Source organism: Gadus chalcogrammus, chromosome 18 (assembly GCF_026213295.1).
Source record: "Gadus chalcogrammus isolate NIFS_2021 chromosome 18, NIFS_Gcha_1.0, whole genome shotgun sequence".
Classification (NCBI taxonomy): domain Eukaryota; kingdom Metazoa; phylum Chordata; class Actinopteri; order Gadiformes; family Gadidae; genus Gadus; species Gadus chalcogrammus.
In genome coordinates, this window is record NC_079429.1 from 15,810,902 (window position 1) to 15,826,033 (window position 15,132).

Sequence of the window (15,132 nt, forward strand, 5' to 3'; positions counted from 1 at the left end):
GAGCGTGTCACGCTATTCACTGAACCATTGACCCAGCTAGCTCATGGAGACTAGCCTGATGTCTGTTTCCAGCAGAGCGGAGCGCTAAGGGCTAAGCAGTGCTAAGGCCTCTCTGAGCCTTTCTAAACAGATGACTCAGAGCTGCCAGTGCGCCATATTTAGAGACTCTGAAAGGCATGGACATCCAATGAGATGAATGTGAATTCATGACCCGGCGATCTAACTCTCGGCATTAAACACAGTACTGTCTATTCTCCAAGATATCACATTTATTGATTGTATTTAATTGATGACACATTTTTCTCTTAAATGTCTTGTGTATAAATTATTAAAAGAACATGAGCTCATTTTATGACACTCAGAAGTGACCGATAAAATACATTTACACAGAGGAGCAACCTGTTGTAAGACTGTTGCCCGCGTTGTAATAAAGAGCTAAGTTTCTTTAGTCACACCTCATCCACCTACAATACGTCTTCAAAAACACACATGCACAAACATACGCATGCGCGCGCGCACACACACACACACACACACACACACACACACACACACACACACACACACACACACACACACACACACACACACACACACACACACACACACACACACACACACACACACTATATAAAGCTGACAAATGAACCAAGATATGCACATAAACGTAGGCCGATACACACATTACATTCTATACTTGAATAGCAGCCACACATAAAATAATTAACATCCACACATTTGTATCTAACTCCTCAACTCTGACTCAGAAAATGTCATTTTTCATCCACGTGCGACCAAGACCAATGGGACGCACCTGGTGAATTAGCCTGACTCCTGCTATGAATCCCTGCAGTATACTGAGGCTAGCTGCTAGCAGCCAGGCTAATAATACCAATTCCCTCACCAGGGCTGAAACAACATTAGCCTTTCTTTAGCTGCTGTCGTTAATTGCTTGGATTAATAGAGGATCATGAAAAGAGGGCTAGGCCACACGCTTGTGGCCCTCAAAATAAGGCAACAGTACAACCAGGGCTGGTTTGGGTTGGCCTGTTGATTGGACTCCATGGTAACAGAGCGATGATACAGAACCAGACAACTGACATACTGTTCTGGAAAACAAATTCACTGTCAGTTAATATTTTTTCCTGCCTCTACTATTTCGAGTATTTGGGTTGTTTTCTAACATATGTTACATACAACTCTACTTGACAATACATACACGTAAGTGTTAAGTTTGAGCTGGCATATTAGGGCGTTGAGGGCGTTCACTCACTGCCCTTTCTGCTAACTGCGGGCTGACCTTAGGTGTAAATCTGTCAGCTCGGCCTTTGTCCTCCCGCCTAAACTGTGACTCATGTCACATACATACATAAATAAATTCACACACACACACACACACACACACACACACACACACACACACACACACACACACACACACACACACAGACAGACAGACAGACAGACAGACAGACAGACACACAGACACACAGACACACAGACACACAGACACACAAAGACACACAGACACACAAATGCGCGCATACACTCAAGCTCAGACAAACCCACACATATGTATAGCTATGCGTGCATGAATGTGTGTGTTGGTGTCACAGTTGCAAAGCATGCTGTCTATTTGCATGACATTTCAGATGAGGGGTTTTAGGGCACACTGTGGTAACAACTGGGTTCATTTAAATGGATTACGCTGCCTGGGGTTGAAATGATAACTATAATAACAACAACAGTATTAACACCTCAGCCGGCTCTGTCAATACAAACAGGCCAATCGAGAGCTAGAGACGATCGTATGCACAGAAGGCTTTGAGTTTAACCAGAAGAACCAACGTCAAGGATTCATCGAATGGTAATTCATGGTTTTGGATCAGGAGGTTTAAGTGTTGAAGGGTTTAAGGGTTCAGAACGCTGAGCTCCTACATGGAGAACACTCACAGACTTATCATACGGAGCCTGGTTAGTAAATACAGTAGAGTAAGTAGACTGCTCGGTTATTTTCTATTTTGTTCTGTTCTATAACTGCCTATCGCACGTCCTTCCTTTGAGGGACTTTGTGTTTGACTTAAAGTCTGGGTAGAGTATGACTGGGAAGCGATCATAGAGCTACCAACCAATAGGCTATGAACACAGAACTGGACTATTATTGGAAGAGAGGAACATCTGGGTGCTGTGATTAGGTACTGAGGGCTGGATGAGCGTCATTGTAAAGGTAAAGGAGTTCTGCTTTTAAACTTGACTAACTTCTTCACACATTTCACACAAAGCATTCAAGTTTCACCCTCTGAAAAACTATGTTGGATTTGGTTTCATATTTCTTTATATTTAAAAACACATACATTGAAACATCTATATAATTATATAAATATCTATATACCATTTATTCATGTAAATATATATAAATAATTGTAGTAAACCACAATAAGTCCAGTGATGCTGAGCCTGAGATGCCGTAGCAGGCGAGAGATGCAGCCTCAACTGCCCAAGGTGTAGACACGCGGCTGCGTGTGGCTCATGGTGAATAGAGAAGGCAGGTGTATGCAATCATACGCTATCAGGCACAACAGCACAAACCCCACACCCCTGGTAAAAAAATAAAAACATTGCGTAAAAGTACAATACATCACCTCGGTAACTTTTCCCGCCACTCACCACTCCGGTCTCTCTCCTCTCCATCTCCTCATCTCTCTCTTCCTCATCCTCCGTCACTCTTCCTCGCTGACATGTTTGCTCCTCTCGCTTCATCACTCTCCTCCTCATCCCCCTCATCACCCCTCCCCTGCCACACACGCACACACACACACACACGCACGCACGTGCACGCACACACACACACACACACACACACACACACACACACACACACACAGACACACACAAACATACACACACACACACACATGCATATGCATACGCACACACACACACACACACACACGCACACAGACACACACACACACACACACACTTTTAAGCTGATAAACGGAGTGTGGTGGTTTTAATGGAACCGTGTGTATACTGTACATCGCATCGTTTAACCAGCCAATCGGATTACAGCTGTGGTGAAGCGTCATTGACTGATGTTCCAATTCACTGAGAGAGAGAGAGAGAGAGAGAGAGAGAGAGAGAGAGAGAGAGAGAGAGAGAGAGAGAGAGAGAGAGAGAGAGAGAGAGAGAGAGAGAGAGAGAGAGAGAGAGAGAGAGAGAGTTGGAGAGAGGGCAAGAGTGAGAGAGAGTGAGTAAGGCAATCAGAGCAAAGACAGAGTGACATAAACTGATAAAGAGAGGAAAGAGAGAGAGGCGATCCAGAGAGGAGGAATTCTTGTTCAGTGGGTGGTTGTTGAGTGATCTCTCAGCTGAGTGGATCTTCTCTCATGGGACATTGCAACACAGCCAGGATAACTTTAAACCCAGCAGGCAATAGCACTCACCTTGCACACCCCTGATCATGCTAACAGGTAGGATCTTGTTGACATGGTGCTGTGCGCCTAATTCCTGTGTGTATATGTTTGTGTTTTTGTTAGGGTTAGGGTTTTTGTGTATTTGTTAGTCTGTTAGTGTTTATGTGTGTGTGTGTGCGTGTGTGTGTGTGTGTGCGTGTGTGTGTGAGTGTGTGTGTGTGTGTGTGTGTGTGTGTGTCTGTCTGTCTGTCTGTCTGTCTGTCTGTCTGTCTGTCTGTCTGTCTGTCTGTCTGCAAATGCCACGGTTATCCTGGTGTGTTTTTGCAGATTTGGTTGATTTAGATAATTTAATTACCTCACTTTTTGGAGGAGGGTTGTGTGTTTGTTGGTGATGTGATAGATTTCAATCTTAAATTTCAATTCATGCATCTTTTTTTCTATTGTCAACGACATCCTCTGAATGTTTTTATTTAAATTCACCCAGAGTCTAGCCAGCATTAATGTTTATGAGTGCAACAACGTTTGTGAGAGTGGTGTGAACGTTTCCCCTTCCAAACTACATTCTGACTCTGGAAATAGCAGTCTGCTTTAAAATGCAGTCATACTTGCAAAGATTACAGTCTGCATTTCAAAATAACAGTCTGCTTTACAAATTAAAACCGTCCCAGACGTGCCAAATGTCTATTTGTTACTCTAATTGCCCTTGTTTGAAGATGATAAGTGCGGGAGAGAGGGCGGGCGGGGGGGGGGGGGGGGGGGGGGGTCTGCCTTTTCTGAGACGCGGCGAGTCATTTTAAATCCTCAGTAGAAGAAAGGGGCTGATATCAACGTGCAGATGAATGGCAATTATGTGTTCCTCTCCCTGGAGAAATGTGCCCTGATTAGCGACCATAATTGGAGGCTGTTAAACACAAAGCCTCAGTGGGGATTTTCACCAGGTCCCGCTTGAGCTGATTGGTTTTCCACCTGCAGGGGGGAGGCGGGAGGCCTGGGGGGGGGAGATATTCAAAGACGCAGTTTGTTGTCATTCTAAACTTTGTTAGCTTGGCTAGCGAGAGTGCTTATCCCAAATGTACTCTATGTTACATGCATAGAGGAATACGTATTTAGAAACATACTCGCACGCACACGCACGCACGCACACAAACACGCAAGCACAGTCGCACACACAGACATTTATACATAGATGCTTGAGCATTTAAACATAGACTCACACACACATAAATATAAAGATGCTTAAGCACTTATACAGCCTCATGCACACACACTCACACATACATACTTGGACTCATTGGGATTCTCAATTCTCATCATACATTATAATCTGCTGAATGCATATGTTGTTTTGGAAGCTCAATGGAATAGAAAACCCTAAAGCGCATGTGTTGTGTACGAGTCTTTATATGCTAGAGCCCTATGAAGAGTGTGTTTTGTTGGAGTATTCAAACACTAGAACACTATAAAGCATGTGTTGTGTTAGAGTCTTTATATACTAGAGCACTATAAAGAGTGTGTTTTGTTAGTGTTTATATACTAGAACACTATAAAGCATGTGTTGTGTTAGAGTCTTTATATACTAGAGCACTATAAAGAGTGTGTTTTGTTAGAGTGTTTATATACTAGAACACTATAAAGCATGTGTGTTGTGTTGGAGTCTTTACATACTAGAGCACTATAAAGCATGTGTTGTGTTGGAGTCTTTACATACTAGAGCACTATAAAGCATGTGTTGTGTTGGAGTCTTTACATACTAGAGCACTATAAAGCATGTGTTGTGTTGGAGTCTTTACATACTAGAGCACTATAAAGCATGTGTTGTGTTGGAGTCTTTACATACTATTCTAAAAGGTTTAACAACTGCTTTCTCCTCCTCAACCTTTTCTTTTTTTGGTGGAGAACCAGCGCCACACAGTGGCCTTGAATATGTACTACAGCGTTTCTACTAGCTACTTGCGTTTTCGCAATGAGATGGAAAACGGAGGGAAAAAGATAGTTTTCGCCCGTGTGGACGGGGCCTTAGAGTCAGAGCAGAAGACTGTCTGAAACCCTTCAGAGTGGATGTAGCATCGGAGGCTTTACCGACTAGAACACTAAGAATTGGATTGTTGTATTGGAGTCTCTGCAGGGCCTTTCGGTCTTCAAAGGGCAGATTGTAAATCAAAGGCAGCGATTACATATCAAAGGGAGTGATTAGAGATCAAAGAAAGTTATTAGAGATCACAGAAATGGCATTTGAGAGAAAATATCTGAACCACCCCCCCAACACCCCCAGCTACGATGTCCCGCTGAACCCTGGTTCATGGGAGACGTGGGAACCTGAGAACCTGTCCCCCCAGATGGATGATTCAGTCCACAGGGTAGACTGGTGGGTTCATCTGACTGTCATGAACCTGGTGGCCACTCCTCCATCTCTCCTACTAGACGGATGGAAAGTCCAAATTCTTTGACTGTCCATTGTCCATCCGTCTAGTCGTTTAACGCTGTTGATCCGTTGTGAAGCCCTCCCCCCCCCCCCCCCCCCCCTTAACCATCGCCTGAGTGAGTCCATTTAATGAGACTACTGCTTTGACGTAATGTCCTCGGTCCAGTGATTATTGATTATCGGTGGTCTCACATAGCTATTCAGCCAAGATCAGATTTGTGTTTTCAGTGGAAAGACACCCTGTTATAAATGCATCTTCTTCTCCCCCTCCTCCCCCTTTCGATTTGTTTTCTTCTTTCATCTTGTCATTATTGTTCAAAGCTACAACTGTATTAATATCATAAGCAGAATTTGGTGCAAAGTGAGGGTTGATAGGGAGAGTAAAGAAACGGCTTCACTGTCCCAAGCAGATAGACAGTAACCTATTCTAAGCCTAGTTGTGATGCTGCATTCAGTCAGATGTTCAGGTACGCTCATCTGTGTGACGACGGCTGGACCATCCGGGTGATTCCTTGGTGCTGACGTGAGTGTGTGTGTGTGTGTGTGTGTGTGTGTGTGTGTGTGTGTGTGTGTGTGTGTGTGTGTGTGTGTGTGTGTGTGTGTGTGTGTGTGTGTGTGTGTGTGTGTGTGTGTGTGTGTGTGTGGGGGTGTAGACCCAGACCCTGGCTGAATCAAACCCCCTGCTGGGTCAGACCATCACAGCATGCCCCTGATTAGCTTGATTCATACTGTCTGTAGGCACACATACATACATACACAGTGTGTGTGTGTGTGTGTGTGTGTGTGTGTGTGTGTGTGTGTGTGTGTGTGTGTGTGTGTGTGTGTGTGTGTGTGTGTGTGTGTGTGTGAGTGTGTAACTTTACATCCCTGGCCGATACCGAGTTATAATTCCAACCAAAGCAGATAAGGTGCTGGTTTATATGTCCTGGTCATAGACATCAGACATCAGATTAAACATAACAACTGGAGCGAGTGCAGAGAGTAGCTTTAGGAATCAGAACATATGAGTTTAGTGGTTTATCTCTCTTTTGATTTATGTATTCTAGATCAAGACTATAGGACAGTAGATAGACATGCTGTATGAGGGTAATTATTGTGGAGCCAATCATTGACGTTGCCATGACACCCCCATCTCAATCAGGGCCGGAACCCTTCATTACTCATAGAGCGTAGAGACACCTCCTTCTGGTCCTTTCAGTATATTTCCACATGGAGATTTCTGATGACACATATTTGAAAAACATCAATACATTAACACAGATATGTTCTAACATCTAAATGATCTGTTATTATTATTAGTGTAACTAATAATAATGAAATTATAGTAATACAAATAATAATAGCAATTGTAGCTGTTGTAGTACTAGTTCTAGTATCATGATTGTTTTGAAGTACCGTGATCATTTATTAAAAAAAAAGCAACAATATATTGATCGTTTTTTTCAACACATTTAAAAGCAGATGGCTTGAAATCAGCGTTGCTATCTCATTTACAAGATCGACTTTGGTTCCTGGGGTCCATTCAAGCATTGGTAGAGTTTTTTGGAGCAGGTAGACCCATTAGTGAGCTGTGTTTGTTTCTGCACAGCCAGACGAGACTCTACATCCACGTGCTGTGAAATGTCACCGCGTGCCCCAGGCTGCTCATTTCATGCTCAGAGATTTAGCTCAACCACCAAGAGATCATTTATTTCAGAGAAATATCGTTCTACTCTGCTGCCTTCAGAGTGCAGTGCTTACAGTGTGCTTATGTTTATGTGTATGTGTTATTAATCTCTGTTGTTTGTTTTTTGCTCTTTATTTTTTAATGAAAGGAAGTGGTATATGAATGCGTCTATGGAAATGTACCAGACCAGGTCCCAATAAAAAGGTAAATTGAGTCTACATAGTTCAGGAAGTGGAGGGACAACGCGGGGAGGACATTGATAATGCCACGGATCCAGTATACCGTGCATAAAACGTCTGGTGGGATGAAAGACGGGGCGTCCCAACCGTGAGACGACCGGCGATGCGATCGTATATCCACGCGAGAGAAAAGCCTACGAAGTCCTCTGAACCGTTTGACTATATCCTCCTAGATTTGTCTTGTTCTTAAGGCTGGTCATTAGACCATGTTTCACACCATTAGACGCATTGTCTCCGAATAGTAAAGACATAATTTGAACATCAACCTGCAAAAATGAAATGTCTCTCAAACAAAAAGGCTCTTAAATGTGTTCTTGTGTCAGACACCAGACACAGACAAAAGACAGTAGGCCTACACATCGACAGACATAATGCAGACATAAAAATACAGAACCAACATAATGCTATTATTCAAAAACCTGTCTAAAAAACGGTATAAATATGTGCAAGCATGACTATGAAAATGTGTTTGTACTTTATATGTAATTTCCGCATACTGTTTTCTACATCAGCAGATTCTTTTATTCAAAGGAACTTGCAGTGAATACCGACGTGGGTCATTGAGCAGCAGGTAGGGGTGAGGGCATCTTGCTCTTCTCCTTATCACCTTGTGTGTGTCTGTCTTAAAGACAACAGCGATGTCTGACTCTCACAAGTGAACAGTTTGAACCGTTTCCCCTGAAGTCTTCCAGCGTGCACTCTGTTCTCAAAATGGCCGCCTCGGGGTTCCGGACGAAACTGGAACAAGTTTGGAGTGTAGAGTGCCTTCTGGGCTGCGTGCTGCCCGGCAGGTAGAAATACCAGCTGAAACAACCTCCTCAAGCTGTGTGTGCGGAGTGGTGCATGGTGACAACCAATGGGAGGGCCCACCTTCTGGTTGCTCTCTGGCAGAACGAAAGGACAAAAGATGATTTATGGAAAGACATTAACACAAAAGGAGGGCGGTCCTTTAAGCCAACGCGGTTATCCTAACGTGTGAGGGAGACGGGGGGCATTTGTTTTGTTTCGTTTAACAGTCTTTCAATATCTGTCTGTAATACATTCACAAGATTTTTTTGTTAAAATTGTTAAAAGATTTCAACACGTGCTTTGCTGTGCTCTAGTTTTTAAAACCTCAGATACCACACATGCTTCATGATTTTAAACTGTAATGACTCCCACACAACACACATTTTAGGTGCTCTGTAAAGACTCAATAGTACACACGATTTAGGTGCTCTGTAAAGACTCCAATAGTACACACGATTTAGGTGCTCTACTAGGTAAAGACTCCAGTAGTACACACTGTGGGTGCTTTACTAGGTAAAGATTCAAATATTACACACACACTATAGGTGCTCTATTGAGACTCCAATAGTAGACACACTGTAGGTGCAATACCGGGTAAAGAATCCAAAAGTACACGCACTTTAGGTGCTCTCGTATGTGGAGACTTAATACCACTCCATTGAGATGTGATGATGATCTATACATTATCATCAGATCACAGAGGAAATGCCCATAGGATAGTCTGGTTTTATCATGAATTTACCGCCAGAAGCTATCTGCAGATAAAGGCTGTTGTTGCACACCTAATGTGTAGCTAATTAACTAAAGATTATTCCATTGGCTCCATTCCATTTCCATATCGGCTCATTGTCGTGGTGTTATTTAGGTTAACATAATATTTTGTAATCACCACTCATCAGCGTTCCGAAAAAGCTGCAATGCTACTGTTAACAAATAATCCTTTTTCATCTGTATTATTTAAAAACCTTCACACTGTTGCATAATTATACATATATGTACATAATGAAACATAATCAGATCCATATTATCACAATTCCATCACATTTCACACACAAACAAACTTCTTGTCTCTGCCCCTGTTTCCTTCATCCATTCAAGGATGACATTTTATTTTATTTCCATCAGCTGAGGTTGTCACCCAGCTGTTATCCTGTCAGCAAAACGTACCTGACAATTTGCTTTGTTTTTTCCTCTTTTCAGTCAACATTGTGAAACAGCATGCGTTGGAAATAGGACTGGGGTGTTTCTGTTGTTTCTGGTGACAGTAAGCGCAATAACAGAACGTGTTAGGGAGGGGCCGGATCATGGAGGCACTGGGAGGGATGTGTTGTGTCTAGGAGACATCTAGGAGTCCAACAAAAAATCCTTGAGTCAATCTATCATCCTCAGATAGCAACTAATATTCAAGGGCTAGTTTGCTCTTCCCCTTAGCCCTACCTCTCAATTAATGACTATTGGGACAGCCCTACCCTTACGCTTGAACCCGCAAAATTGAGGGCTAGGGCTAAGGGGTGAATTGGGATTGGGCCATCACCTACGAAACAGCCAGTATCACCAAGTAACCACACAATGTCACCTTGCAACCAACCAGTCTCCCCTAACAACAAGTCAGTGTACCCTAGCAACCAACCAGTCTCACCCAGCAACCATCCAGTGGCACCTAGCTAATAGCCGGTGTCACCTAGCAATCAGACAATGTCGCCTAGCAACCAGCGAGTGTCTCCAAGCAACCATGTCCAATGCTGTAATTTCCAAGTCTCATAATTGTATTCCCATCTCCTGTGAAAGATAGCTTGCAATGTTAACCCTCCTCATTCGTGACAAACAGGCCACAGAGAGAGCATTTCAAGGGTGTTTGATGTTGATTTTGTTTGATTGCTTGATGTAAATGGATAATGTGACGAAGTTATATTGTAGCAGTACTTGCCAGAAAAGCAGCAGTGAAATTAAGTGAGTAACGACAGTATTAATCCATTTATTGAACCCCTCTGTCGGAGCTGTAGGGATTCAGAAACGTGGCTGTCAACAACGGGGTTCTTTTTAAACGGGGAAGTGTCATCAACAGGCTTACTCTCCCTCTCTCTCCGAGATTCGACAGAGCACAAATTATTATCCACCATGACAGTTTGCTCATTTCAAAATGCAGCCCGTGAACCGCCTGGCCCCGCTGCTGGGACTAAACGCCACGATCTGATTCAAAAGTCACGCAGACGGCCAGATTAATCCACACCGCTGGGGGACAAACCGCTGCTCCTCGCTGCTGCCGGGGCCTCACGTCCCTGCCTTTTAATCCTTCTTCCGGGTTCTTTAGACACATATTTCTCCCTTAAGGTCATTTTAAATGAGCCTGGTAACAAATAAGGGTCACAAATAAAGCGAGAAAAAGCCAATTTGAAGCTTATTCCAATTAGTTTTGCGTCTGTGATTTTTTATTTTTAAATGGCTTCACTCTCATCTAGTGAAGACAAGCTTACTCTCCGTCTTGACCCCATATCGTATTTGAATTTAGAATAAGTTGCGATGAAGTGTCACTTTTTAAACCAAGTAGAAGACAGTTTAGTGAATGGCAGTTCAGTGATGGGGGGGCTATGTGATATGTTGGTGTGTCTCTGTGGGCCTTGGGAGCGTTTTTTAAGGGACACGCTGAAATATCTGTACATTGACGTTTTACTGTTTTGACCAAATTCAGGCAAGATGTTTGATTCTAAATTCATAACTTTGCGTCTAGAAGGAGTGGCTAACTTGTTAAGGGGACAGGACGAGGAGACCCAAGGGGACCCCCCGAGGTTTGCATTTTAAGTAAAATATAATTATTCAGATGGGGTTCAAAATATTAAACCCAAACTAGCAGTCAGAGCACTGTCAGAAAGTTAACAAATGTCCATATTTGACGCTGCGATAAAACATTTTCTTTTCATAGTTAGTTGCCATATCCTAACACATCAGTCAAAAATGCCGTTGATTGTTGTAAACTGCACTCTCAGCCAGTAACAGTTGTTACCGAAGATTATTCCTTGTCGCTTCCAGTACTGCAGACTGCAGTTACTGCAGTACTGTAGAGACGAGTGGGCTCCGACTCAAAGAGCCAGACTGGGTGGGAGCAGAGAGCCTTTGTTGCACTTTCACTCATGGTTCAGGCAATTAATTGCAAAATCTTTGTACTAAGGCCCCGTCCACACGGAGCCGAAATGGACGAAAACGATCCGGTTTTGTTTTATGCAGTTCAGGAATATCTCTGTAAAGACGGAATCATTGCAAAACCGCATCGAGCTGTAGAAACGCTGTAGTAAATATTCAAGGCGCTGGTTCCCCACGGAAAAAAGTGGAGTGTATCAAGCCTGCATGCATACAGCCTATGCGCTGTATACAAACATTCAGTCACGAGGAGATTCAACCTTTTAAATTGAGCAGAAATACTTTTGAATGTACAGTTAGTAATAACATTTATCAAGGGGCTTTATTTAAAGCTACAAAAAGAATGCAAATAAAAAATAAATAAAAAATCAACCCAACTCTGACGTTCCCCAGCTGGTGGGGGACGTTTCAGGCGTCCACACGAATCCTAACACGAAACCGCACAGGTCCGGATAGATTTGAGAGGGATGTGTAGGGATCCCTTACCTAATGTGTTCAGAAACTTATAATAAATTATAAATCAATTTGATCCTGTCAGTGGTCAGAACCAGCCCCCCTAGAGGACGTACATTGACAGGCCGCTGATGCCCCTTAGCGTTACATTGCAGCCCGTTTGGCAGCTGCAATGGCTGAACAGCTCTCGCTCAATAATGGACCAATTTCAAAATTGCTGTCCGCAATAGTCCCATGGACACCAAATGATGTGAAAATAGGGACCAGGTTGAAAAACACACAAGTTATCCATTAGGGGCTACACAAATACAATCACCTGAGTTTACTGAACCAACGTGGCCATCGCCGCCAATGCAGGGCACACCGTTACTGTAGTGAACCTCCTCCTGACATGGGGCCCTTCTCTCTCTCCAGGGGGACTTACCAGAGGACAGCCCCACCCTCTGCTGGCCTCGCTGGCTCTCCCCGGACGGACCCTCCCGACCCAGACCCCCCCGCAGCTCAGCCTCAAGCACTTCCTGCCCCTCAGGGTGAACGGCTCCACCGGCCCCCTCCACCTCTTCCCCAACTTCAGCACGGTGGGCCCATCGGCTGCTTGGTCACTACGTCCATGTAGCGTCAGCAACGCAATCAATACCTCTGCTATAAGTTATAGCATAAGAACAATACTTCATTTATGTGTGGTGAACGTATCTGGGACATGTGTCATAACCTGTATCATTGTGTGTGTGTGTGTGTGTGTGTGTGTGTGTGTGTGTGTGTGTGTGAGTTTGTGTGTATGTGTGTGTGTGTGTGTGTGTGTGTGTGTGTGTGTGTGTGTGTGTGTGTGTGTGTGTGTGTGTGTGTGTGTGTCTGTCTGTCTGTCTGTCTGTCTGTCTGTCTGTCTGTCTGTCTGCGTGCGTGCATGCGTGTGTGTGTGTGCGTGTGGGTGTGCGTGCGTGCGTGTGTGCGTGCGTGTGCGTGTGTGTGTGTGTGATAGATGGACCCAGTGCAGAAGGCCGTGATCAACCACACCTTCGGCGTGGCTCCGCCCAAAAAGAAGAGCATCATCTCCTGTAACATCTGCCACCTCCGCTTCAACTCCATGGTGAGCCCCCTACACCCATCTTCAGCCTTCGGTGCCCAACCAGTGGGCCGGGGACCGTTCGTGGTCACCTGATACGCATACACGGTCCTGGGAGATGGCTGACCCTTAAGCTATTGATATTTGATGGTACATTTTTCATTAGAAAAATACTTTAAAGGTTTCGAAGGCCTAATAATGTTTCTGCATAAAACAGATGATTTTCATAGTCAAAAGCAAACTACTTATCAGTGAGAAGGGTGCAGTGTTGACGGGGTTAAAGTGATGTGTGTGGACCTGTAAGGAATTGGATCTGAAAATTGGGTTACAGTCTAAAAATAGTTGTGAATGTCTTACATCACGACCACACTAATCCGAATACACTCACCAAAACTCAGTTTTGGAGAAGGTTCTCCTCATACAACCGAGCTCAAAGTGGCTGCTTGTTCCAGGAAGTGGATAACATGAACCGCCGCTAGCAGGGGACCCGCTAACAAGAGACCCCTGATTCATAAACATGGAGGCCCAAAGTACGCCAGGGCAGAGTTATAAAATGTGTTGTGCTTTTAGGAAAGGTTGTTAACTCCTGGTTGTGAACCTGGAGTGGGTGCCGTCGCTGGTGGACTTGGATCAAGTTCAGAAGACCTGACCTAGGAGCCAGTCCAAAGTATGGCTATTATGGGATGTTTGTTTGTTGTAACCTGGCCATCCAGTGACACAACACCCAAACAAAACAAGCAACACTTTTTCTGTCCTATTGTGACAGGATATTATTTTGTTTGTATACCGTCCTCGCTAGCAAAGTTAGCTGCATGCTAGGGAGCTAAAATAGCACGCCAGATGCTAGATTGCTATGGACATCTGGGATTGATATGGAGGCACGCAAACTGTGAATTTCAGCCTCGGTCTGAACGGTTGATGTTCAGTGACATTCAACATGGCCGAGGGCCCCTCCCCCACCCCTCGCCACACACTTTGACCTTTGGTTGATGACCTTCTGTCCACGCTACGCAGTGCTACGCTTTTGGCAAAGTGATGTAAGCAGGCAAGCTAATCTGGCCGATTCCCCCCCACACACACACACACCCTCCCCTGGCATGGTCACGCCACATGATGACCGACCTATCACAGCTCCATGGGTTTTCGGTTCTAGAATGTGGTTCTGGGTTCTAGAATGTGCTTCTGGGTTCTAGAATGTCAGATGATCTGCGAGTCTTTATTGTAAAGAGCCAGATATTGAGTTTGTGTCAAACTTCCATCTCTTCTCTCTTTGTTTCTAAATCATTTTTCCTGAATCTTATTGCAAGTGCAATGATTAAGAGTTTGCATGCCATCTTTAAATGAACCAACAATGTTCTATAACATGACATTTTTCTATTTTTTTATAAAATTAATTCACTTCTACTATGTTATAGAATTTCTCTCTGTAGAAGTTAAAGACATTAAACCTTTTATTTGCTTTCAGCAATGCTAGCTATTTAACTTTTGCTAGCTACAATAAATGTGTCTATGTTCTTTGCAGTAATATGTTGAATATTGTCCAAATATAACATGTATTTATTAATATTTTCATACATGTTACCTTGTGTGTGGTGTTTGTGTGTGTTTGTGATTAGTTTTATAGAAAATGTTAGTAGTATCACATGTATCTGATTTGTTTACTGTTGGATCTTTACTCTAAAAGTCAGTTTATTGAACTTCGTAGCACATATCACTGTGCAGAGATCAAAACATTTGCTTGGCCACACAACCATGCAGATCTATTTTGGGATTTCAAATCTGCATGGATCTGCAGTCGCAATGCACCCAATGTGTTTCCTGCCTCCGAGAAAGACACAAAAGGTCATTTTGGATCAAAACAAAATGGACACGGGCTATTTTGTGTCAGATTGCATCAGAGGAGATAGGAGCAAGTGTTCTGAGAGATTGGACATTTAGATGCCATAAGT

The 15,132-nt window shown here is 43.6% G+C and overlaps 1 protein-coding gene across 1 annotated transcript in view; it reads left to right on the top strand.

Moving 5' to 3' along the window:
* The window catches only part of LOC130371860 (zinc finger protein 385C-like), a 47,284-nt gene that overhangs the window by 23,688 nt on the left and 8,464 nt on the right, over positions 1–15,132 (top strand). The window contains exons 4-5 of the mRNA XM_056577720.1: positions 12,535–12,698; positions 13,100–13,207. Coding sequence (XP_056433695.1) covers positions 12,535–12,698; positions 13,100–13,207 — 272 coding nt within the window. The remainder of the gene's footprint in view (positions 1–12,534; positions 12,699–13,099; positions 13,208–15,132) is intronic.